At 47.4% G+C, this 25,795-nt stretch overlaps 2 protein-coding genes across 2 annotated transcripts in view; one reads left to right on the forward strand and one right to left on the reverse strand.

Moving 5' to 3' along the window:
• RPN2 (ribophorin II) overlaps nucleotides 1-3,999 on the forward strand; it is a 66,680-nt gene extending 62,681 nt beyond the window's left edge. The window contains exon 17 of the mRNA XM_003787572.3: nucleotides 3,670-3,999. Within this exon, the coding sequence (XP_003787620.1) occupies nucleotides 3,670-3,682 (13 nt within the window). The 3' untranslated portion in view covers nucleotides 3,683-3,999. The remainder of the gene's footprint in view (nucleotides 1-3,669) is intronic.
• A 7,371-nt stretch (nucleotides 4,000-11,370) lies between these two features.
• On the reverse strand, nucleotides 11,371-16,417 carry GHRH (growth hormone releasing hormone). Its single transcript, XM_003787575.2, has 4 exons — nucleotides 16,316-16,417; nucleotides 15,967-16,071; nucleotides 14,066-14,185; nucleotides 11,371-11,514 (listed from the first exon to the last, which is right to left on the reverse strand). The coding sequence occupies exons 1-4, from the start codon at nucleotides 16,396-16,398 to the stop codon at nucleotides 11,499-11,501; spliced, it is 324 nt and encodes a 107-aa protein (XP_003787623.1). The 5' UTR covers nucleotides 16,399-16,417; the 3' UTR covers nucleotides 11,371-11,498.
• Between the last annotated feature and the right edge of the window lie 9,378 nt (nucleotides 16,418-25,795).

Below are 25,795 nucleotides of genomic sequence, written 5' to 3' on the forward strand. Positions count from 1 at the left end.
AGCAGCAAATACCTCATTTCTGCCCGAGTCTCCATTGTCAGCTGTCTGAACGCCTGTCTGTGGAGACCCGGCGCAGACATGCTCCTTGGCTTCCCTGCAGGAATCCAGATCCCACAAGAGCTCTCCAGGCACCAGCACTGGTAGCCAGTTGGTTTTTCTGCCCTCCAGCAGCCTTTTCTTGGACAGCTATGCCTTGTGTCTGAGAAGGAGCCGGACTCAGCTTTTTTTGCAAAGCAGAGCCCTATCCCCTTCCAGCAACTGCCTGGAATCCCAGGGAGCCAAAAGGCTGTGCTCTTAAGTTCTCTCTTTTCTGGAAGTTGCCCACTCAAAAAGAACAAAGTCAAAGGGAGAGTGGGGTAGAATTCATTTATTTGATTTAGATCCTGCTTGGCAGGAGTTCCTAAAGTTGCATGCACTTTCTGAGGAGAGAGTCCAGGGTTTCATAAAAATCCCAAAAGGATGGGTGACTGCTCCCTCCCCCTGCTCATATACCCACTCAGGAGTTATAAAGCCCACTCTTTGTTGTCCTCTTTGTGAGTCTTAGAACAAACTCTGCCCTGGGAAGATCGGTGACCCTAACGGAGGCTCTGGCTGGGTGTGTGTCATTTCTTTCCTCAGCTTATTTCTCCTCTCACTGTCCTTTCTTGATTCTCAAACCCTCTTTCCTTTGGCAGGATCGCTGCAGAGCAGAGCAGTAGATTGGCAAAATATAGGACACTACGGTAAAGATGAAGGGTGGACCCATCCCAGAAGCAGGGTCCCTTTCCCATCTTGCCCACCTCATGCATGTCAGTTATCTATCTAGTTTTCAGCCCACTCATTCCTCCCCACTTCTCCCTAAGCCAAAGCTGAATTCTGGGGCCATTTTCCAACTTGTTGGGGTGAAGTTGTGACTTGACCAAGGCAAAGGCTTCCTGAGTTAGCCCAGCTGATGGGGTAACTTTGCAATGGGGCAACTTTGGCCTGACTTTGACTCGTAAGACTTCATCCTCCCTTATACACAGGTCTCATGGGGTGTTTGTTTCTAGACCACACTCCTCTCTCTTTGTTTACAGAAGAGCTGAGTTGAGGATAAGACATGTCCAAAATTGATTAAGTGATGGTCCCATGGCAAATCCTGGCACACCTTGTCACTGTTTCTAGGCCTCCTTCTATCATACTAATCCTTAGTCGGGCCAAATGGTGTGGTTTTTTGAGACTATACTATGAAGGACTGGTGGCCGTAGGTCCAAGCCAGCATCAGAATCTAGGTTCCTAGCGCACTTAGGGTAGGGTTCAGAGCCTCCCCCCTTGTGACTAAAATGTAAAGTGAAATAACTCACATTCCCCTTCCACTAACTCACATTCCCCTTCTGCATGTTAGTCCTAGGATGGGGGCGGAGGTGGAGGCAAGGTGACACAAAGGAAGGAGGGAAAGTGTCTGATGCTTCACTGATCTGCTCCACTAGACCAGGGGTCAGCAGGAGTTTTCTGTAAAGAACCACATAGTATTTTGCTGGCTATGTAGTGTCTTGGCAGAACTGTGTAACTCTGTCACTGTCATTTGAAAGCAGCCATAGACTATGTAAAACAAGTAGGTGGCTGTGTTCCAGTAAGTCTTTATCCAAACAGGTGGTGGCTGGATTTGGCCCGTGTGGCACACTTTGCAGACCCCTGTCCTAGACCAACAAAGGGAGGGAGGTATTTAAATTTTTAAGTTGTGTTCCCTCTTATCCTTTGCCTTGGAAATGGCTTTCCCTGCCAAAGCAACACAGCCATGTAAGTTTTAATCCTCTGAAAACAGGAGAGATCAACAAAAGCATAGAATTTAGAGCCTTACTGCTGTGTGCTCATAAGCTGGGTCACCTAGTCCTTGACTCAGAAAAGACTGTGTTTGTTTTGGATTTGTTTTTTCAGGTTTAACTGAGGTATAATTTACATATGGTAAAATTCACCCTTTTTAATGTACGATTCTGACTCTTGAAAACCTTTTATAGTTGTGTAACCTCCATCTCAGTCAAGATATAGATATTGCAAAGCTCCAAAAAGTTTCCCTGTCCCCCTTTTATAGTTGTCGCTTCTCCCACCCTCATTCTCTGGCTATACCATTTGATTTTATCCTAATTACAATTGCGCTGTCTGAGATTTGCTTTCAGAACTAGTCTTTTCTGCTAAATGTTGAGTTCTTTTAATTCTTTATTCTAAATTGCCTTTTTTTTCTCTCTCCTTGAACTTTAAATAGTGCACCTCCACCCTCCTAACCCCAAACCATACTGCTTGAGAGAGAGAAACGGCACTTGATTCCCTGGACATTTGGTACTTTCTGAAGTTGAGGCCTAGTCTTTTAAAAGGAACCCCCTGGTAGCTAAGTGCTCTTGATCTGAGGATAGACATTGATTTGAGCAGACCTAATGTAGGGCATAGCTTTTTAGCCAGTATCAAGGGTTGCTGTTCTTAGTTCATACTCACACTGTCCTTTCTGCATGAATATTTGTGAGTGCACACACTTCAGGGTACATAGGAACCTCTGAGTATTGGCAGGGAATTCGGGGCACACACTCTGGCTTATGCATGTCCTGTTAACCTATTTTGTTAATTAGTAAGGAGCCTGCCTCCTGTAAACTGTGTGCTTATCAACTTAGTCCTCACCACTGGGGAGAGCTGCCTACTAATAAGGTGGCATGTGTGGCAGCACCCTTGCCTCTGTTTGCCAGAGCCCCCCCGATTCAGTTGCTTGCTGTTGTCACCCCCACAATGTCTGTCTAGATTCTCATTTGCATTTTTTGTGTTTCTCTATCACTTTCTAGAGTCTAGGGCAAGGTAGCTGAGGAGAAAGAGTGAATAAAGGAGTCACTGTTCTTGACTCCTTCAAAAGTTTTTCTGGGGAGGCGCCTGTGGCTCAGTGGGTAGGGTGCTGGCCCATATACCGAGGGTGGTGGGTTCGAACCCAGCCCTGGCCAAACTGCAACAAAAAAATAGCCAGGCATTGTGGTGGCCTGTGGTCCTAGCTACTTGGGAGGCTGAGGCTAAGAGAATCACCTAAGCCCAAGAGCTAGAGGTTGCTGTGAGCTGTGATGGCACAGCACTCTACTGAGGGTGACAAAGTAACACTCTATCTAAAAAAAGAAGTTTTCTGTTAGCTGAGTCCCATTTTTGAGAATCCTGTGTGTTAGGTTTAGATGCTGAGTGCTGCTCAGCAAGAACATGGTCATGTGGCAGAATGAGGGACAGGTTTCTGTGGTGAATGGTCAGGAGTTGACTTTAAGCCATGCAAGGGCCAGGTTGGCAGATTGGAATCTGAGAGACAGGATGAGCATTCTTTAAATTTTCCTCTCTGTTCATTTAATTGAAATTTACACTCTTTTTGGCCTTGCTTTGTGAGAGGTGTGCCTGGAATTACCTCATCTGCTTAAGTGTTCACAAGCCACTTTCCTTACTTTGTTATCATCAGGTTTGTTTCATTGTTTATAAAGTCATAATCAACTTTAGTTTTGAATAAGCTGTCTCACATTCTTTTGTAAAAATGAAATGGGGCATAAATAAATAGAATCAATAGTTAAATGATTAGTCCCTTATAAATGGAATCTTACACTGGGAGAGTAGCTCGGTCTTACTGTTGTCACCAGCTGGGAAGCGTAACAATGAGCTGGAACCTTCAGTGATGTTGTGTCTATCTCCATTCTCTTTCAGAACAGCACATTAATTCCAGGAGGAGGATGGAAGGCCTGAAAACTGAAATGAATGTTGAGAAAAGGAGTCAAGAACAGTGTGAAAAGAGAAATTAAGCAAACTTTATTTAAAAAGAAAAAAGCTGAGATTGTGGTTATACTTTTGCTTGTTGTTTTTCAATGTCCCCAACACAGAGCAGATACCTGTGAACCTAGATAGTCTCTTTCTTTGGCATGGTGCCCTAGCAAGGTGCTGTGAATATTCCTAACTTACCCAGATGTTGCATTTGAAAAGTTGAAATCTGTAATGTAATCTGTTTTGGAATAAAGAGAATGATAATAGGAACAAAGACCTGATTGAGAGCTTATTCTAATATTATACCTTTGGGGTATTGGGATCCTTGGGTGTATGTAACATGATGGCCAGAGTGTTTCTCTGGTCCTTCTTGTGCCTTTCTTAACAGGACTGAGAATTGCCTAGAAAATCCAGCTTCCTTTCTCCTTAAGTGGTGAGCACCAGCCGTCTGCATAGAAGGCCCCTCCCTCTTGGTTTAGCAGTTAGGACCTCTCAGTTCTAGGCTCTTGCCTTGAAAGTTTGGCCACAACATGCAGTGGAGAAGAGAAAGATTGTCTTAGAGCTGTCTCAGTTTGTTCCTGCTACTATAATAAAACATAATTATAAACACTTAGAAATTTCTCATAGTTCCAGGGGCTAGGAAGTCCAGGGTCAAGCCCCAAGACTTGATATCAAGTAGGCCCATTCCTCATACATGGCACTGTCTCTGTATTCTCATATGGCAGAAGGGAAAAAAGGAGCTGGCTAGTTAACCTGGAGCCCTTTTATAAGGGCTGGCATTTGAGAATTGATAGATTTCATAGAAAAATCTGTGTTTGAGGTTCAGATTCTAGATTCTCTTGAAAAAGAAAATCAGAGCCATGTGTCCCCAGTCCTGAACAGCAGCAATCAGTAACAGCTTCTCCCTTTGGTGGGCCTGTACTCTCCACTTTGTCAGCCCTGTCCCTCACAGGTGTCCACTTATCTGGCCACTTGTGCTATTCCCCCTACCAACTCTATTCCTTTGATTATCTGCCTGGCTCCCGTAGGCATATGCCTATGGGACTCTTGCTTTTAATTTTTAGTTTCTCATCCCACTCCGGGGGGAAAGGGTGATGCTGGTCTCCCGTTCCTCTTGGGTGGTTCCTAGTGTCCTGGGACCTCAGTGGCTCAGAGTGGAGGAAGGGGAGCCAGCAAGCATGTGGGATGAGAGCAGCAGACTTCCCTGCCCACTGGCAGACCTGTACCAGCCTGGAAGACTGTGGGAGGCCTGGTGGGCAGTGATGAAGGAGGGTGGCAGGGCCCAAGTGTGAAAGTATGGAGGGTGTTGGGTATCCTGCTCAGTGGGATCAAGGGGCAGCCAGGAAACAGCTTTTTGGAGAAGGGGCTGGCAAAGCAAAAAGGCACAGAGGCTGCAGACTGAGAGGGGAGCTGGAGAGCAGAGCATGGAAGGCATTTGCTGCATGTTGGCTCTGTGCTGTGTCCAGAGCCACAGCCATGAGCAAGACAGAGCTGTCCCTGCCCTCCACCCACTTACAGCCTGGAGGCAGAAGGGCAAGTACAAGCAGTGTGGCTACAAAAGTGAGGAAGACTTCTAAGGTTTGGAAGGCCAAGCTGGGACCTAGAGAATGAGAAGGCACTCTGGGCGGGGGATGTGCATGCCCAAGGACTCCAAGGCAAGCATTTGGCATATTGGAACCAAGAGCAGGCCAGTGTAACTAGGGCGTCATCAAGAAGAATATCTTGACACAGCACCCATAGCACAGTGGTTATGGTGCCGGCCACATACACCCAGTCTGGCAGGTTCGAACCAGGCCTGGGCCAGCTAAACAACAATGACAACTATAACAAAAAAAATAGCTGGGCGTTGTGGCATAGTCCAAGCTACTTGGGAGGCTGAGGCGAGAGAATCGCTTAAGCCCAAGAGTTTGAGATTGCTGTTAGCTGTGACGTCACAGCACTCTACCAAGGGTGACAAAATAAGACTCTGTCTCAAAAAAAAAGAATATCCTTAGCTGAGCTATGAGAAGCTAAAACAAATTCAGCTTTTAAGGGCTGGGATGAAGGGATTTTTTTTTTGGACTGATAACAAATTTTAAGAGACAGAATCTTGCTTGTTCCCCAAGCTAACCTCAAACTCCTAGGCTCAAGGGATCCTCTCCCATTAGCCTGAGTGGTTGGGACTACAGGCGCGTACTACCAGTGGTTTGTTGTTGGGATATACCAGAGGCAGATGCTGTCTGTCTGGCCCTACCCACCAGGTGAAGCCTCATGAAGGGACTCCCAGCTCTCAGCTCTGGAGCAAAGCTGCAGGGAAGGAATCTGATTGCTATAGCCAAGTCAGGCTAGGAAGTCCAGAGTAGACAGCGAGCCTGGAGGGAAGCAATCCTCATGACCCTGACAAGAGTACAGTCATTTGGGAGACAGTGAGAGAAAGCAGGCCTGAAACCAAACTGCATGACCATAGCAACTCCCTGTAAATCCTCATGACCCTGACAAGAGTATTGCCATCTTGGAAAGACGCTAGTGATAGAAAGCAGGTCAGAGACCAAATGGCATGGTCAGAGCAATCCCCTCCCCACACTCTTGGAATGTTTCAACGCCTGTGTTCCTGGGAAACATCAGAAATCTCCTACCCTGGTCCTGGCTGACACTAGAGATAAGGCCCTGATACAAGATTAACACTTTGGCAGAAGGGAGTAATTCTAAAATCCATTCCTGACACAGCATTATTCACTCTGCAGAAAAAAAGATGACTGCCCCACCTCTCCTAACCCCCACTCAAATTCCAACCACACCAATAGAAAGAAGTCTTGAAACTGTGAGCTGGGAGCTAACTTGACTCTACTCTGTTTCTTTCTTTTTTTCTTTTTTTTTTTTTGTTTTTTTTTTTTGAGACAGAGCCTCAAGCTGTCCCCCTGGGTAGAGTGCTGTGGCATTACAGCTCACAGCAACCTCCAGCTCCTGGGCTCAAGTGAGTCTCCTGCCTCCACCTCCCAAGTAGCTGGGACCACAGGCACCCGCCACAACGCCGGTTGCAGCCATCATTGTTGGGCAGGCCCGGGCTGGGGATTCGAACCCGCCACCTTAGGTGTACGTGGCTGGCGCCTTAGCCGGTTGAGCTATAGGCGCCGAGCCTTTTCTTTTGTTTTGAGACAGAGTCTCACTCTATCACTGTGGGTAGAATGCTGTGGCAATCATAGCTCACAGCAATCTCAAACTCTTGGGCTCAAGAGATCCTCCTGCCTCACCCTCCTGAGTAGCTGGCATTATAGGTACCCACCACAACGCTCAGCTAATTTTTTTTGATTTTTAGTAAAGTCAGGGTCTCTTGCTCAGGCTGGTCTTGAACTCCTGAGCTCAAGCAATCCACCTCAGCCCGCCTCAGCCTCCCAGAGTGCTAGGATTACACACATGAGCCACCATGCCCGGCATACTCTACTTCTTTCTAATAAATCCTTTCCTTAATCCCTGGACTGCCTCTTCTCCTTCTTGCAGACCCTCCCCTGGACTCTACCCCTGAGCCTCTCAGGCCTGTCTTCTATAATTTATGAAACCCACCAGATTTGTCACTGAGATTTGTCACTACAGTAGTGAGTGCCTAGACCTGACCTTTTCTGAGGAAGACAAGGCATATCAGTTTTAGAGTCAGAGCTGCTTTGAATCCCCCCATTAGCTGTGTGTCCTTACATAGCTTACTTTACCTCTCTGGGCCTTTGCTTCCCACCAGTAAAAATTGGGATAATACCTTGGAGGCTTTACAAGGATTAGATGAGGTCATGCTCAGAACACATGCCACAGGACCTGATATATTAGATCAGCATCTGCTCCAGTTAGTGTAGATACTGTTATCTTTGTTACTTCCTGAGTGTGGCAGGAGCCCCATAAATGGTTTGATCCAGGTCCACATTGCCTGTTAGTTTAAGTCACTTGATTCCTCAACTCCCTCATTTCCTCCCCAGTATTTCCCCAGGGCCCTGGGGTCCTAAAGCAACAAGGGAGCACTGCCCTCCCTCCACAACCCCCACGCCCAGGTCCCAGACCTGCTATCTCCCAGCCATATGAGCCTGGGTCAGTCATCTGACCTCTGTGGGAAACCCTGCTCTGCCTGCCTTTGGAGGGTTGCTGTGGACAGCAAATGAAGTAGTGAATTGGAAGCCTCTTTATGGACTGTAAATTAACACAAACAAGGGATTATCATTAAAAGCAACAAACCCCCCATTGATTAGAGCATTTCTTTGGGGGAAAAAAATAGCTCTCAGTATTAAGTAGGACCCTCATGGGAGTGGGAAGCGCCCTTCACCTCTGTGGGGAGGGGTGAAGTCTTTTAAGACACCATTAGCGTTGTAGTTAATGGTGATAGAGCACCGGAGTTGTTACCATGATGGTTTTTTCCTCTGTAATTGTGTTCACCTCAAAAACCACAAGTAGCAGCAGGTTCCAGTGGTCTTTATTTCATTTGAAAAACTAATTGGAAGTTGAAAGGGCCCTCAGATTTCGCTTTTGTTGGGACGGGCCAAGGGACAAGATGAGCAGGTGGGTCCAGATGAGGAAGGAGGGGTCTCAGGGCAGGCCAGGCGCCTCTCCCATTCAGCAGCCTCCTCCTTTGTTCTCCTCCTTGGCAGGTTCCGGGCCTGCCTGCCTCTCTTGGTTGAAGTGGACCGCCTGCCCTCAATGGCCAGCCTTTTCCTCTGGAGGAGTTTTTGTTTCCCATTGTTCTGATTAGCTCCTCAGCAGAGCCACCAGAGCAGCCCCCTACAGACCGTTTCCCACGCTTCACATCTTTCTCTCAGGGTTCCCAGGGAGAGCAGGTGGTCTAAACTCGGTGAAGAACCGAGTTGGTTGTACAGTTCTGGTGCTGGGAGACTGGAGACCTGGGTGCCAGACCCTCAGGACTTGGATCAAGTGCATTCCTTCCCTGCTGGCAGTATCCTAGGCTGGAAAACAAAGCAGGTAGGATTGTTCGGCTGAGTCACATCAACTCGAAGATGCCTTGATTCTTTTTGCACTTTTAATCAAAGTCATCATCCAGACTTTTCACAGTTATTAGTTTTTTAGGTTTAGTTTACCTAAAAAATAAATCTGTGCAAAATGCACAGATCTTAAGTGGACAACTCAATGAATTTTTATACATAACTACACTGGTATAAGCACTACCCAAATACAGAACCCCAGAAAGTTCATAGATTCTGATAAGAAGTATGTGAAGGATAGCTAATGTGGCCCAGATAAAATGATTCATGCATAGAAGAAGTTGGGTGATCACTGATATAGAGACCCCTGGTTAGTGGCACCAGTTCTCTGCTTCCCTTCATAACAAAATTTCTCCAAAAAATTGTCTATACCAGTGTCATCCAATAGAAACACGAGGCAGCTACACAGGTGATTTTACATGTTCTAGTAACCATGATAAAAAAGTAAAAAGTAACAGGTGATGTGAATTTTAATATATATTATTTAACTCAATATATCTAAAATACTGTCATCTTAATATGTGATCAATATAAAAATATTGATATATTTTGTATTCTTTTTTATATTCGGTCTTTGAAACCCAGTGTTTTATTTAGACTTCAAGCACAGCTCAGTTTGTACCAGACACATTTTGAGTGTTTGACAGCCACATATGTCTCATGGCCACCACATCGGACAGCCAGGTCTATACTCACCAGCTCTGATTCCTCTTCTCTCATCTCTCTTGAACCCACTCAGTAAGACTTTGGCCCCCACCCCTTCACCCAGTTTGTTCTTCTTCTTCATCAGTGGTTTCCATGATCATTCCCATGGTCAGTTCTCAACTGACTTGACCTGTCAGCAGCATTTGGTAGAATAGATCACTCCCTTCTTCAAACGCTTCCTTCGGTTGGCTTCTGGGATTCCTCTCTTGATGGTTTTCCTGTCACCTCACTGCCTGCTCCTTCTCAGTCTCCTCTGCTGGTTCTGCATCTTCTCTGGAGTGCCCATGGGTCAATCTTTGGACTTCTCTACCCTCTCTGTGTTCTTCCTTGGTGATCTAACCAGTCGCCTGACTTGAAAGACCATCTAAATAGTGACAGCTGCCAAACCAATCCAGCTACCAGGACCTCTCTTCTGAACTGCAGACTTGCTCACCTCTGTGCTATTCACTATCCTCATTTGGACCTTTAATGGGCACCTCAGACTCAATATGTCAAAACTCAAGTTCCTAATATTCTCCCCACCCCTAAAATGTCTAAGGGATAGTTTCAATGTTCCAATTCTCAAACCCCAAACTTGAGAGTCATTCTTGACTTCTCTCTAATCCCTCTAACCTATTGAATCAGCAAATGGGTTTTACCCTAACAATGTATCCAAAATTTGATCACTTCTCAGAGTGATTTTTTTTTTTTTTTTTTTTGGAGATAGGTTCATATTGTGTTGCCTGGACTAGAATGCAGTGGCATAATAATAGCTCACTGAAACCTCAAACTCCTGGTCTCAAGCAATCTTCCTGCCTCAGCCTCCCAAGTAGCTGGGACCACAAGCACATACCACCACCATGTTCAGCTAATTTTTAAACTTTTTTTAGGTACAGGGTCTCACTATGTTGCTAAGGCTGGTCTAGAGCTCACAGCCTCAAGCAATTCTCCTTCCTTAGCCTCCCAAACTGCTAGGATTGCAGGTGTGGGCTACTGCATCTGGCCTCTTAAATAACTTTAAAAATAAAATAAGCTCCCTGTTTCTGCTGCTTTGGCCATTTTTGCTTATAAAGCCCATCTCTGTGCAGTTCACTGGAGCTCCCTTCAGGTTGCTGCTGCCCAATGCATGAATCACTAATGAAAACCAATCTAGCTCTTTACACCTCAACTTGTTAAAATGTCACGTTGCATCATCTCTTTTCTGACTATGGATGCCTGCTTCTGCCCCAGCTGGCCTCACTGACCTCCTTGCTAGTCCTCCTTCCACACTCCTGCCCCAGGGCCCTTGTGCTGGGTTTTCACTCTGCCTAAATGTTCTTTATCCAGAGAGTCACAAAACAAGCTCCCTTTCTTCCTCAGGTCTTTACTCAAATGTCACATCATCAGTGAGGCCTTTATATCTGTACATTGTGAATAAAATAATACCCTTCACTACTCTCCATACCCTTAAAGTTTTCTCCCTTGCACTTGCCACCAAGTGACATATTCTACATTTTCTTGGTTTTGTTATCTTCTCCTCTTCACCTTGGAATTTAAGTTCTACAAGATCAGGGACTTTGTTTGCTCATGATGGTCTCCCAGTGCCTAGAATGGTCCCTGGCCAATAGTAGGTATTCTGTAATTATTTGTTGAATGAATACATGGTATTGTTGATAGGCGAGTAAGCCACCAGTGGATGGATGAAGGATGACTTTGACCTAGGGTAGATAAATATGTTTAAGAGCCTGGACTGCCTGGATTTGAATCCTAGTTCTCACTTTTGCCAGCTGTGACTGTGAAATTTGTTTAAACTTTCTGGGCCTCAGTTCCTTGTCTGTGAAATGAGAAGGATGCCAATACCTGTGTAAAGCGCACATGAAACTCTATGCAGGAAGCTGCCTGGTAGCACTCTATGCCTGCTTGGTAACCCTTAGCTATTTCATTATTATTATCATCATACCTTGTAATACCACTTTGAGAAAGATAAACTGTGTAAAACACTTTAAAAAATTAGGCTGAAGATAAAAGAAAATTTAAACACAGATCAGTAAGGGGGAATTTTATTGTATTTACAAAGGAAAATGTAGGTCCAAAATGAAAGAGGATTAACTGGGTCCAGTTGTGTTTTGACTATTGATAGCTAAACCACAGGAGGAGTCTTCATCCTTGGGAATTCCTGTTGCAGAAAGAAAGATAAAACTCAATCCCAGGGATTGATGTAAGGGTGAGTTGGGGCAGGACGTGTAGAGCCAGGGTGACAGGTGCTCTAACAGCAGGAGCTGGCTCTTCAGGTTCCAAAGGAGGCAGCGTGGGGTGGAGGGAAACAGTCTCATGCGTGCCAGCAAAGCAAATCCCAGTGCTGGCCCCTGCTCTGCCAACCAGCTCTCACTGAGACCCTAGGCCAGTCATGTCCCCTTAAAGAAGCCACCACTAATCCCAAGGTGGGGTCATCTTCCCATAGTCTCTTCCCACTGATCACAAATTAAGTAACTGACTGGACAAGAATGAATTTAGTACCTGGCTGCCTCAGTGTGCTATGAATCCCATGGGCACAGGGGCCACTGTGGTCCTGGCTGCTATACTCCAGCCCAGAGCTGGCATGCCACGGTCACTGGACAATAGTGGGAGGATGGCTAAACTTGAACCTCAATTTCTTTGGGGGGCTGTTAAGGTGGACATAGAATGTGGGGTGTACAAAAGTATGGCACCTCTCACATCACTCTGCGCCCTGCAGAGTGTGAGAATTATGCCCTAGAGTGTAAGAATCCATCCCTATTTCATGTACTCCCTCCCCTGTGATATCCTGGTGTTTGCAGTAATTGAGCTGGAGGAGGAACAATGGCTGTAGCAGCCTCTAGCCCCCTTCCTGCCAGCTCTGTGATTTGGAGCTCTGTGAAGCCTCTGGCTTTTAACCTGTGGGAACAAAGCCTGCATTCTTAGGCTTGGCCTTCCTTGGGGCCATCCGGCCCACCGGGGCCTGATGGGGCCGGTAGCAGGTGAATAAGGGCCTAATCCCAGCAAGAGGCACAGTGGGGGTGTTCTTAGAGAAATTAATTTAGAATTCTAGCCATGGGGACCTGAGAGGTGGTCAGAAGGAACATTTCCTTTCTTAGAGGAGGAAGCTAGGAAGCCTGCTGCCTGCAAATAGTTGGTTGCAGAACCAGGGCCCATCCCCCCTCCCCCCCCAGTCTGATCCTCACCCCTTACATCTTCTGCTGCAGGCCTGCTGCTGCTTCTGTCCCCACAGGGCTAGAGGACTTGGGATCTCTGGGCTCCTGATTTCTAATTAGGTTGGAAAGAAGGTGAGAGAGCTCTGTTGGGAATTCGATTTGTTTAATACATGTATATGGGTCCATAAGTGCCCAGCAAGGTCACGGAGGGACACGCTTGTGTTCACAGTTTAAAATCAGGCTCTAGGCTGAGCACAGTTGCTCATGCCTGTAATACTAGCACTGTGGGAGGCCAGGCAGGTGGATTGCTTGAGCTCAGGAGTTCGAGACCAGCCTGAGCAAAAGTGAGACCCTGTCTCTACTAGAAATAGAAAAACTAGCCAGGCATTCTGGCAGGCACCTATAGTCCCAAATACTTGGGAGGCTGAAGCAAGAGGCTCACTTGAACCCAAGAATTTGAAGTTGCTCTGTGCTACGATGCCATAGCACTCTATCCAGGATAACAGAGTAAGACTCTGTCTCAGATAAATAAAATAAAATAAAATAAAATAAAATAAAATCAGGCTCTAAAACCCAGCAGGGTTTCTCTGAACAGTTGTGTCACTCTTGGGAAATGTTGTCCATGAAGTAGAGTTTTGTATGAAGCAGTTCAGGGAGGCAAAGCAGATTTGGGGCCTGCAAGACCCTGGGGCCAGCTGCAGCCCCTTCTTTGCCTCACTTTTCCTCTTCTGTAAAATAGCCTCCTGTGGAAACGTGAAGGCCAGGGAGACGGGGAACAGCAGTGGTCTCTGGCTCTTCCCTGATGATGGTGTGTCTGCACACAATGGTCTACCACAGAGTGTGTGAGACTGGTCTGTCTTTGGTTATTATAGTTCTGTGTTGTTTTGTTTTGTTTTTGAAATGGAGTTTCACTCTGTTACCCAGACCACAGTGCCGTGGCCTCAGCCTAGCTCACAGAAACCTCAAACTCCTGGGCTCAAGCAATCCTCCTGGCTCAGCCTCCTGAGTAGCTGGGACTGCAGGCACCCACAGCAATGCCCAGCTAGTTTTTCTATTTTTAGTAGAGATAGGAGTCTCGATTTTGCTCAGGCTGGTCTTGAGCTTCTGACCTCAAAGGATCCTCCCGTCTCGACCTCCCAAAGTCCTAGGATTACAGATGTGAGACCCCGTGCCTGATCAGCTTTATCAGTGTGAACTTGGCGAGGGATCTAGGGTGTGCCTTTCAGATCACCTGCATCAGAATCCTCTGAGACACTTGATTCAGGTTTCTGGGTCCTATCCCAGAACGATTAGTGAGTTCCATTTTCGGGCACAGAGGCTGAGTCTGGCCTCTGGGGGCATGCTCAGAAATACAGCAGTGGATAAGATGTAGTCTCCATCCTATGTTTTCTCCCCTTTCTCTAGTTCTTAATGTGTGTAAGGAGGGAACTTGTTCTCCCTGTGCTTAGCCCCACACTTTTGGAGAGCAGGTGGGGATTCTTTCCTTTTCCTGGCATGAGAAGGAAGCTCTGAGAACCCTAAGTACACACACACACACACCACACAGACACACCATACCTGTGCTTCTGCAGCAGGGCCACCAGGATGCTCTCCAATGCCATTTGCTTTTTTTCTGCCCACACACTTTCTACCTGACGGCCACGCCGTACTCTTGTTCCTTGCTCCTGGTTTCTCTCTCTATGTGGTTAGAAAAAGAAAAATAGCTGTGATTGCTAGTTGGGTAGCATGAGGAAAGGTAGGGGTAAGGCCCTATGCCTATTCCGGTATCTGGTGAGGACTCTTCTCCCCCACTGAATAAGATTTGCCCAGATTTAGGGAGGCAGTATATATAGTAGTGAAGTACAGGAGTGCAAGTGTACACAGTTGCAAAATGTCTCCCCACAGATTAAGTATAAAGTTACCATCCACAATAATGGGGCAAATGGACATTCTGTGCCTCCTAATACCAAGCACTAAGGACACAAGATCACTACTGTGAGTGTACCGGTCTACCACAGCGGGTGGGAGACTGGTCTGTCTTTGGTTTTATAGTTTTGTGTTGTTTTGTTTTTGAAATGGAGTCTCTATAATGAATCTAATAATGAGGATGCCTCCAACAAATTCAGAGTGAAGAATATTCTATAAATCATTGGCCTGTGGCTCAAGAAGTGGGGCACTGGCCCCATGTTCCAGAGGTAGTGGGTTCAAACCTGGCCCTTGGCCAAAAAACCGCAATCAAAAAAAGAATCATTAGCCTTTGCTAATCAAAATGTCCAGGTCACGAAATTCCAGGTCGGGCATGGTGGCTCATGCCTATAATCCCAGCACTTGGGAGGCTCAGGCAGGTGGATTGCCCAAGCTCACAGGTTTGAGAATTGCCTGAGTCGGAGCAAGACCTTGTCTCTAAAAAATAGTAGGCGTTGTGGAGGGCACCTATAGTCCCAGCTACTTGGGAGGCTGAGGCAAGAGAATCGCTTAAGCCAAGAGTTTGAGGTTGCAGTGAGCTGTGATATTATGGCACTCTGTCGAGGGTGACCAAGTGAGAATCCGTCTCAAAAAAATAAATAAATAAAAATAAACTCCAGAGACATGACAACTAAATAGAACCCATGACGCTGGATATTGGATCCTGGGTTAGAAAAAGAAAGAATTGTTATAAAAGACATTCTGGGACAACTGGGAAAATTCAAATATGGGATATAGGTGATAATTATACTGTGATTGTGTAGGGGGATGTCCTTTGGTTAGACATTAGGAGGCATGTGCAAAAGTACCCAAGGGGGTGTCGTGATGACTATAATTTTCTCTCAAATGGCTCAGCCAAAATGATAATACTAATAAACTTGTATATAGGTGTGAGTGTGGATAGACCTATATCTAGCCATAGATACAAAGTAAACACATATAGAAGAGTGTTAGGAATTAGAAGGGTATAGGGAAGTCCATGGGACCATTGTTGCAACTTTTTGGTACTTGGAAATGTTTTCAAAATAAAAATGAAAAAGTGAATAGGCTGTAAAGTCAGGTTGTTTGGATCCTAACTCTGCCCCTCTTGGGTTGTGTGTCCTTTAGAAGCTATTAATGGCTCTATACAATGGGGGTAAGTGTCCCTACATTTTAGGGTTGTTACAAAGATCAGACAAGAAACTGAGGATAATGGCTGACACTACCAAGGGCTCCCTGTGTGTTGGGTGTCGTGTGAGCATGTCCTAGTACAGAGCCTCTCTTTCTGGCACAGAGTCACAATCAGATGTTACTTATTGTCAGTAGTGATATCCTCTGAGCCCAGGCTAGGAAGGAGCACATGGTAAGGGTAGAGGTAAGTTAAGGTTCAACACAGGTCCCCTTCTACCATGGAAGGTTCAGAAATGATGCTGTGTCAGGGAGGAGACCAGACTTGGTCCCTGGCCTCTTGTAGTGGGGCTTCCAAACCTGGGTGCACAGCGGTGTGGGAAGAAATGACTAGAACCTCTGCTCACCCCTGCTGCCTGCTCATGATGTCCTGGAGCAGCTTGCGGGCAGACAGCTGCCCCAGCACCTTCCGGTAGCTGTTGGTGAAGATGGCGTCTGCGTAGCGCCGCATCCTGTGCCCGAGGAGGAGTCAGAGGTCAAAGGGCAGGGTGGGGACCAGTCAAGAGGACAGTTGGGGCTGCACTCACCACGTCTCTGCAAGATCTTTCTGTTGCCCTTTGTCCCACGCACCCCCAGAGAGACTCAGACCCTGGCTGAGCTGCAGAAATAGTGATGGATGGCTCCATCCTGCAGCCTCTAATGCCCGCCCCATGGCAGAGATGGCTCCGGAGTGGTGGGAACCCAGGTACTGCTTACCTGAGGGGCAGGGGTAGGGGAGGGGAGCAGTGGGAACTGCTGCTGAGGGTGAGGATCACAAAGAGGAATACCCAGAGTGGCATCCTTCACACCGGTGGTGGCCCCTGCAAAATGACAGGAGGGAAGGTCAGGCCCAGCCAGAGCCACAGAGATGCCCTTTACTGGCTGGGCCCAGCCCTGGGCTTGGCTCCATGATAAGCCTCGGTTCTTGTCCCTTGGAAGCTGTGGGATGAGAAAAAGAACCTAGACTCAAGTTTAAGTGTTCAACTTCTGCCTCTACCAGTCACCAGCTCTGACTTAATTTCTCGGTGTGTGAAATGAAATGAACATGATAAAGTTCCCCCACCAACCTTGTAGGGTTGAGCAGAAAACCAAAGATAGCAGTGAAACCGCCCCTTGCTGGGGGCATTAGAGGTGGGATTTGGACCTCAGCAAAGGATAGAGGTTGGAGAAAGCACCTTCTCTCAGGGCCCCTCCATCACACCCATCCAGTGTGGCACTCACAGCAGGGAGCAAGGTAACTGCTCAGCTCTGAGTCAGACAAACTTGAATTCAGATCCTGGCTCTGCGGTCACTAGCTGTGTGTCCCAAGACAAGTGGTTTCACCTCTCTGGGCCTTCTCAACCAGATGGCAACTATACTTCCTGCATTGGGTTCTGGTGAAGATCAGGTGAAATGAGACATTTGAATGAATAACTTGGCACACAGGGAATTCTCTATAAACCTTTGCTGTGGTTACCTAATATTGGCCAGCTCAGTGGGCAGACCTATCCCATTTTTCTTTTGCATGGAGTTGGAGGGAAGGGAGAAAGTTATACATATGCTCCAGATGCTCAGATTTCGCTGAGGAGTCTTAGTCCTGGAAGAGCCCAGAAAGCCGAGGGAGCCAGTGTGGTGGCAGCATCATCTAATCTCATAGATCATGTAATCACCCATAAGTGGGGCCTTTTGACACTGTGCTCTGCAATTTGGGGCAAACAGTCAGCAGGGGACAGAGCTTGCCTCAGCAGGGGAAGGTGCCATCGCTGTCAACCCAGACCTGACCCATGGGTCTTTCCCTCTCCCCTGGGAACCCCCTCTCTCAGCAGGGTATCTACTCTGTGGGGATTCAGGCCCAGCCAGAGGTTCAGTCAGCCCCCAGGAGGGCAGCACCATCTCCATCCCCATGATTACCTCACAAGCATCCCCGACCACCACAGTCCTGCTGAGGAGGGATTTCTGGCAGGCAGGGTCATGACTGGCAAGGATCCACCTGACTTGTCTGGACTCACTTGCCCTCTCAGGACATTCATTCCCTTCTTGGCAGACACTAAGGTCTTCCCTAACCTAGGGGTGCTTTGGACCCTCAGGCAGCACCCATGGGGATTGCTCACTGCAGCCTGAGCTCCCTGCACCTCCAGAGCTGGAGGGAGCAGCAGCCCTCAGGGGTCAGCCCCTCCCTCCTTAAGATGCACCCCCACATATTGGCAGTCCCCCAGTTCCTGCTCGAGCAAACACTTGCTGCCAGTAAATGACAAGAAGACCCTGAATACAGTCTTACTTCCAGCAGTGCTTACTGTTACCAAGTTTTTCTCATTATGTCAGTCCCAAATCTCCTCCTGCAAACATTTATTTAGTCTTACTATTCCAACAGGTACTGAAGCTAGAGAAAAGATGAGAACGTGGGAACATGGTGTCTGCCCCCCAGGGCTGCCTCCTTAAGGTCCACCTGCCCTGCCAGCCAGCCACCTGCAGCCACATGATATGGTTTGCATCTGAATTAAGCCTTTGCTCCTCAGATCAAGAATGTGCAGTCTCTGTCCTCCTCCTCACTCCGTATACCATATCTGGCTCCCCCTCTCCCAACCCGGGCTGGGCTGCCTCTCCAGAACTGAAATTTCCTAAGCAGGGAGGAAATATGGAGCCAAACAGGGCCCTTTGACGCCAACCACTGCTTTTTCTGTCTCCTAGCTGCAGCCTGGCCCCCTCACCTCTTTGCTGCTGATCTTTGAAAGATGTGAGCATATCTAGGTTTCTGATCACTTCACTCTCCTGCTCAGAGGCCTTGGCTCCCCACTCCTTCCAGAGTGAATCCCAAACCCCTCTTCTTGACCTGAGCTCTTCCTCTGCCCCCCCCCCCACCTCTGGCCCCTTCTCCGTAGAGCGGGCACAAGTGATTTCCAGCCCCCGTGCCCTCCTGGATGGCACGGTCCACCCTCGCAACTGCCCTCTGGAGCAGGTATCAGTACCCTCATTTTACAGTCAAAGAAACAAGCCCAAAGAGAAGGATCTTTTCCCATGGTCCTCCATCAAATTAGTTTCGGAGTGGGCACTTCAGAACTGGCCTCCCAATTCCCAGGCCAGCAGACTTCCCCCTGCTCTGTGCAGCAGCCTCCCAGACACAATACCCTATTCACAATGCTCCCTATTCATGGGGTGCTTCAGAATTCATCACCTGCACATGGGAAAAGGTCTGAAAAAAGAGAAAACTGAAAGCTTTTGCTTTTTGTCATTGGGCCTCTGGGGAAGAAAGAATGGGAACAAGCAGGAACACCTGCTTGTTTGGCCCCTCCCTCTGTGCACCAGTGGCTTTGGAAAGCTGAAAATAAAGAAGATGGCAGACTCTGGGGGGCAAGTCACGGTAAATACAGTAACATTCCACTCATTCAAAATGAGCCTAAGTGACCGCACAGTTTGGTTAACCAAAAGGCTCAACATTGGCTTAAATTATGTGCTCAGGGATAGATCAAGACACCACAGCAACCTCTGGGCTATGGGGACCTAACCCATGGGGTTGCATATCCCGCTGGACAAGGATGGGGAAGAACAAGAAGTATCCAGCTCATGGTGAGATAATAGTAGAGATTGTGTTCCCAAGGATAAAATAGCTGTTGACAGACACATTCCACATGACACCCCAAAGAGCCAAAATTCACTGAGTTAATGTAATATGACCCCTGCAGCATCACTGACAACTCTTTGGGGTCTGAAGGAGTTCCAGAGTTTATGGTCTTCCATTGTGAATATCAGCCAGCTTTCTGTAGGGCTTACAGTTCTGTGATTAGATACATTTGAGGTCGTCTAGAATCAGGATAAATGAGCACTTGATCTATATCATTTGGAACCTTTTGCCAGCCTTCATGCCACGAATGCCATAACAACTCTGCAGATACACCTTTGGCTAATGGCAGAGGTCAAGTTTTAAAACTAACAACACCATTTTCGAAAAGCTAGGAGAAGAAAATCTTTAACCTTTCTTAAATACGATATTCTGCTTTGAAATTTGAGAACCCCAAAGCATCTACATCTTGATCCAGTTTATAAACTGTTTCAACAACAGTGTTTCAAGATGTAGGAAATCTAGGTTTTTAATGCGGAAGCATCTTGAAGAGCCATTCGAAAGAGTGACACCCCACCTCCTTCCAGAAAGGGGTTGAGATGGCTTACAGTGAAAGACACAGATATTCCCGGACCATTAATTCAAGGATCAGGAGATAGGCATGGGGTCAGGGAGGGCTTCAAAGGCAGATAATTGTGTCTAAAACCTACAGTAAGAAGTATGGCTGCAATTGAGCAAGAAAGCAAAATGTTATCAATTTCCAGGCAATTACACTGAATTGGTTCTGAGCAGTCGATGAATGATATTGATTTGTGGAGCTGCTTGGCTCCTCTCCGATCCATGCCAGAATCTCATCGTTGATGGGAGAATTGAACCAATTCACGTATTATCCCAGAAGCTGGCCCTATACCCTTGAAGGAGCACTGAGATTTCACTTGCCTCCGACAGACACCTGGAGCAGGTCTTCCTGCCAATTATCCCCGATTTGAAGTACCACACACCCAAGAACAGCCCCAAATGCCACCAACCATCGAAAGCATGTTTCAGAGCCCACAGCAAGCCCGGCCCCCAGGGGCATCCCCCTCACCTCCGACCGTGGCAGGTCTCCCTCTGCTCTGAGGTGCTGCTCCAGTTCACGGGCCTCGGCTGGGCGTCCACTCTGGTGGCTGCCAGGCACTGCCATCATTTATACCTTCATTTTCCTAAGTGTTGTCAGCGTCAGAGAGTCAATTACCCACGAGTCAACCGAAGAACCATTTTTAGCATCACATCCACAAACCTTAATAGGCAAAAGCAGTTTTGCCCCTTGCAAATTAAGACTCCTATTGAACTTTATCTCTGAGGGGATGGACAGAGTACAAAGTTGTGCTATTATCCTGAATAGAGTATATTACATAGCTACTCTAACAACTGGAGTACTCACAGCGGTGTAACACTAAGGGTTCATTTATTCATGAAGATAAATGTGCTTTTTAAAAGTTCATCGAGTTTAGTTTTGTCCATGTACAACTTTACTGCACGTTTGAGTAGCCAACATTACAAATAAATGTTTCTCTCTCCTTAGGGAGGAAAATGGTTCGCTATCTCCCTTGTCTAATTATCAGAATTTTCCTCTATTGGGTTCGCAACTGCTGCGGTCACAGGCCGATTTCGACAGCTAGCCTGGGGAGCCTCCGTCCTTATGTGTCAAGGCAGCCAGGCATTGGCAGTTATCTCAGAAAAGAGTGAAGTGTGAGGTAAGAGATGAAACGTTAGGAGGATTGCTATGCTTCCTGAATTCTCTAGCCTATAGCTAAGAAATCCTCAAGAATGACATGAAAGTACACGCGTCGGAAGCTCTGGTTTCTCACGTGGCAGATGCAGAGGAGCTCTAAGTCCTGGGTCCAGAACCCTGTGCCTCTCCTTAGCCTGTCAATCATGACCCCTGCGACCACCAGCAAGTAACTTCTACCCTCCAGGTCTCAGTCTCTACACCTGGAAACTTGAGAGTTGGCATAAAATGGCAACTTTTAAACATTTTTTTTTAAATGGCATAACCCTTCCTTTGAAAATCTTCTACAAAGCACAGAATATATAACAGGGTTTAAAAAACGGGGCCTGCTCTGATTGAAGAGGGGGAGAGGGAGTCCCCTTTGCCTGTCCCTGAGGTACTTCTAGGGGTCACAGTTAGAAGTGGCAGTTTGTGAGGGTCCTCTTAGCAATAATGTTTTGTGATTCTATTTTTTCCCTCCACACTGAACCATGTTCTTGGTATTGAGGAAACTTGGGGCATTTCCTATAAAAGTAGGGACTGAGTGGCATGTCACCCTTCTGACTTGGACACAAAGTGGTCAGGTCAGGCCAAATCCCCAAGGATTAAAAGAACCATTTTCCTCCCTAAGGAGAGAGAAACATTTATTTGTTTCTCTGGTGGCTTTAAACTAAATACTATTTAAAAAAAAAAAAAAAAAGAGTAGGTTATAGCAGCAGGCAGCAGATGGAGCAGTTAGAAGCTCCAGGGCAACGGGTGGGGTTACTCTGGAAAAGTCAAAATGGGGACTGTGAGCTGGGCAACCAGAGGGATACCAGGCCAGGACTCAGATGCAGGACACAAGTGCTCTGTGGCTGGAGAAGCCATCGGACTCAGAATTCAGCACCAGTTGAAGCTCTGTGCCAAGCATTGCACTGAAGACTTCATACCTGACCTCAATTTCCCTACCTGGAAGACAGTAGTGACGGGGCTAGACTCATAGGCTGCTGGGTGAGGATTACTGTGACAGGGCATAAAGTACAAGCGTGGCACGGGGTGAGCCTCACCAATTAGCTTTCACCATTGCTGTTCTTGTTGTTATTGAAAGAAATGAAGTGACAGAATTGCAGAGCTGCCACAGTCACAGAGCTGGTCAGCAGTAGAGCCAGGACTCAAAACAGAAGTTTTCTGGTTTCTAGTCAGTGCCCCACACAAAGCTAAGGGTCTCCCAAGGCCCTTCCTTAGGGCCCACCAGTTTTTTTCTAATATGCCTTTTTTTTTGAGACAGAGCCTCAAGCTGTCCCCCCTGGGTAGAGTGCCGTGGCATTACAGCTCACAGCAACCTCCAACTCCTGGGCTCACGCAAGTCTCCTGCCTCCGCCTCCCAAGTAGCTGGGACCACAGGCGCCTACCACAACGCCCGGCTATTTTTTGGTTGCAGCCGTCATTGTTGTTTGGCAGGTCCGGGCTGGGGATTTGAACCCGCCACCTTAGGTGTACGTGGCTGGCGCCTTAGCCGGTTGAGCTATAGGCACCGAGCCCTAATATGCCTTTTTAAAGAACAGTTTTATTGAAGTATAATTCACATACAGTGGCCTGGTCCCATTTCTGTAGTTAGGAGAATGGGGGTGGGCCTCTCCCCTCTGCATGGCATTTTCTTGGGCACTATGAGAAATGCTTATGATTGGGACACCATGCTTATCTTCAAAGAGCTGCAGGAGAAAGTGGAAAAATTACCCCAGGCAGGTAGATCCAGAGAGAGACACATAACTCCTATAATCCTATCACCCTGGCAGGTCAAGGTGGGTGAATTGCTTGAACTCAGGAGTTTGAGACCAGCCTGAGCAAGTGAGACCCCCCTCATCTTTATTAAAAATAAAAAAACTAGTGGGGCATATTAGGGCACCTGTAGTACCAGCTACTTGGGAGAGTGAGGCAAGAGGATCACTTGAGCCCAAGAATTTGAGGTTGCCTGAGCTGTGATGATGCCATGGCACTCTACCCAGGGCGACAGAGTGAGACTCTGGTACCAAAAATAAATAAATACATAAATAAATAAAAAGAAAGAGAGAGAGAGAGAGAAAAGGAAGAAGTCATATCATATTAAACTGGGTATGCTTCATCAGACAGGAGCAGGGAGAAGCCTAGAACAGGAACATGGGTTTAAGTGGCAAAGGGATTTGGATTTGAAACTAAGCTCTGCCACTTGCAAAATGCATGATTCTGGGCAATCTCAACAATTGGTAGAAGTTATTGTAGTTCTTACGATACCAGCTGAGCTCTGAAAGGCAGGCAGTGAGTTAGTGGGAGTAGCTGGAAGCCATCTTGGTGACAAGCTTTATTTGCAGTAAATTCTCAAACCCTTTGAGAAAGAAGATGAGTGGAAGAAGCCAGAAAGAGCCCTGAGCATGAGGGCTCCCCCCTCCTCAGTCCTCATCCTTGTCCTCTGAGAGGCAGTGAGAACCCCTTGCTGGCTGCCCAGCTCACTTTCCCAGGACGTGTTTTAACCCAGCGTTAATTAGCTGTGTGTAGAGGCTGGGGTCTTGAGCTGTGGAAAGAAAGCGCCCAAGAGAAAGGCAGGCTTTACAAGGTCCCAAAAGGCTGGGGCAGAGAGGGAGACAAGCCTTGCATTTGTGTTGCAAATATCCAGTGTGAGAGAGCCAGCTATTCAAAGAGGGTGATGCTAAAGGCAGCCTGCATGGGGGTGGGGATGGAAAGGAAGTCCACAAAGGGGGCCTGTCTGAGGGCCTCAGACCCGCTTTGTAAAAGCTGCTTTCATCACCCTCCCTGGGTTATGGCAGTGTTCCCAGTCTGAGGCCACTGTGTAAGGAAGGGGGTGGCCTGGACCCCAGACCCCACATTCCCTTGCCCTCTAGGCCTGTTTTTATGGAGTCAGCAGAGGCAGATGTCATGGTGCTCCTGGGTACTGTGTCAGAGTGAGGGGACCTGGATCCTAGTGGTGTGGCCTTGTTGGGTGGCCTCAGGCAAAGTCACTGGACTTCCCTGAGCCAGTGTTTCCACTTCTGGAAAACAGGGCTGATCTGATCCTTTCTCCTACTTCACATGGTGCCACCCAAACAGAAGGTCCTGTGACTGGGTGGTAATTCAGAGGTTCGTCTCTTTCTGGAAAAGTCTGCATTGGGGAAGGTCCTTAGAAAAGCCACATTGGTGAGACCCCATTTGTACAAAAAGTAGAAAAATTAGCTAGGTGTGGTAGCACACACCTACAGTTCCTCTACTTGGGAGCCTGAGACAGGAGGATCTCTTGAGCCCAGGAGTTTGAGGTTGCTGTGAGCTATGATGATGCCACTGCTCTCTAGCCTGGGTAACAGAGTAAGAATCCTGTCTCAAAACAAAAACAAAAATTAAACAAAACAAAACAAAAAACCGGAAAAGATAAGAGCTCTTGAAGAAGAGATGAAGTTGATCGTATTTAGTGAATCAATTAAGTGACTCTGGGTTGCTTGGAAATGTTATTCCCATGAGCATTTGAAACACTCACCTTGCGACTCGGTGCCCATAGCACAGTGGTTACAGCGCCAGCCACATACATCGAGGCTGGCAGGTTCAAACCCCTCCCGGGCCAGCTAAACAATAATGACAACTGCAACAAAAATAGCCAGGCATTGTGGCAGGCACCTGTAGTCTCAGTACTTGGGAGGCTAAGGCAAAAGAATAGCTTAAGCGTAAGAGTTGGAAGTTGCTATGAGATGTGATGCTGCAGCACTCTACCCAGGGTGACATCTTGAGACTGTCTCAAAAGAAAAAAAAAAGAAAAGAAAGAAAGAAACATTCACCTTGCTTGAAATCTTTGTGCTTGTCACTGTCAACTGTGAATGTTAACCAGGTTTGTCTTTGGGGTTGCTAGGCTTGGTGCAGGTGCCACACATGCTGCCACAGGGGGCTGTCCCCATGGTCCTCAGGTCACCTCTCCGTGGTGAAGATCTGATCACTTTTCAAAAATCCCCTTGGAACCTGTCTCTTGAAGAAGTGTTCTTCCTCCCTGGCCTCTCCTTGCAGTTGAATGATTTTGCATGGGGAAAATTTCTTCCTTTCCTGAGCTTCTCCAGATGTCTGGGACCAAATCTGCTGTCTTTGAGGCCCCTAAAGCCTTCTGATCAAAATGTGGTTCATAGACCATCAGTGTCAATAGCACCTCGACATGCAGAATCTCTTGGGCTCTGCTCTGTACCGACTGAATTAGCAGCTAAAACCCCTTGTGTGAGGATTCCAAAGGCATCAGGCATGTGAGATGGGTGGTCTCTGAATGCCCTGCAGCTCTGACCAGGGAGGAGGGCCATGGCTGCAGGCAGCCAGGAGATGTCGCTGTTCCCCAGTCGTTGGCATTGTCACATCTTGCTACCAGTGCTGGAGGCCCCCACGTGCAGGGCTTTGTTCTCTGTGAGTGACATCTCAGTTCCACAAAGGGCCCAGGTTAGGTCTGTCATACCTTCCTTTCCTCAGCCACACAAGCTGCCACCATCTTTCTGTGTCCAGTTCCTGCCCTGGGTTCTTAGCTACGTTTCCAGGATCCCCAGAAGAAAGCCAAAAGGAAAAAGCACATCTCATGGACCCCTCAGCCTGGCCCATCAGCAAGGAAGAGGCTCCTATGCTTCTCTCTCGATTGGAATCTCTGAGTCAGAGGATCTTAGTGACAACTGGCCATGTAGACAGACACATGAGAGGAAGTTCCCATTATTTCAGTGTCTACAGACAAAACCCAAGGCCTGCCTGGAACTCCAGTTTCCCCCTCTAAATGACAAAGAAACCTCAGGGGCTGGGTTATGGCCTCACTTCCCCTCTGTGGTTACAGTCAGGGAAACCCAAGGCCCTGACTACAGCAAACCTGGGTTCCAGTCAGGCCTTCATCCCCCTATTAGAAGCAGAGTCATTGGGGTTTTCCTCCAGGGCCTGGAGCTCCCCGTTTCCCAGC

The sequence above is a fragment of the Otolemur garnettii genome, unplaced genomic scaffold (genome assembly GCF_000181295.1).
Source record: "Otolemur garnettii isolate 467f Iridium unplaced genomic scaffold, OtoGar3 scaffold00023, whole genome shotgun sequence".
Lineage (NCBI taxonomy): Eukaryota > Metazoa > Chordata > Mammalia > Primates > Galagidae > Otolemur > Otolemur garnettii.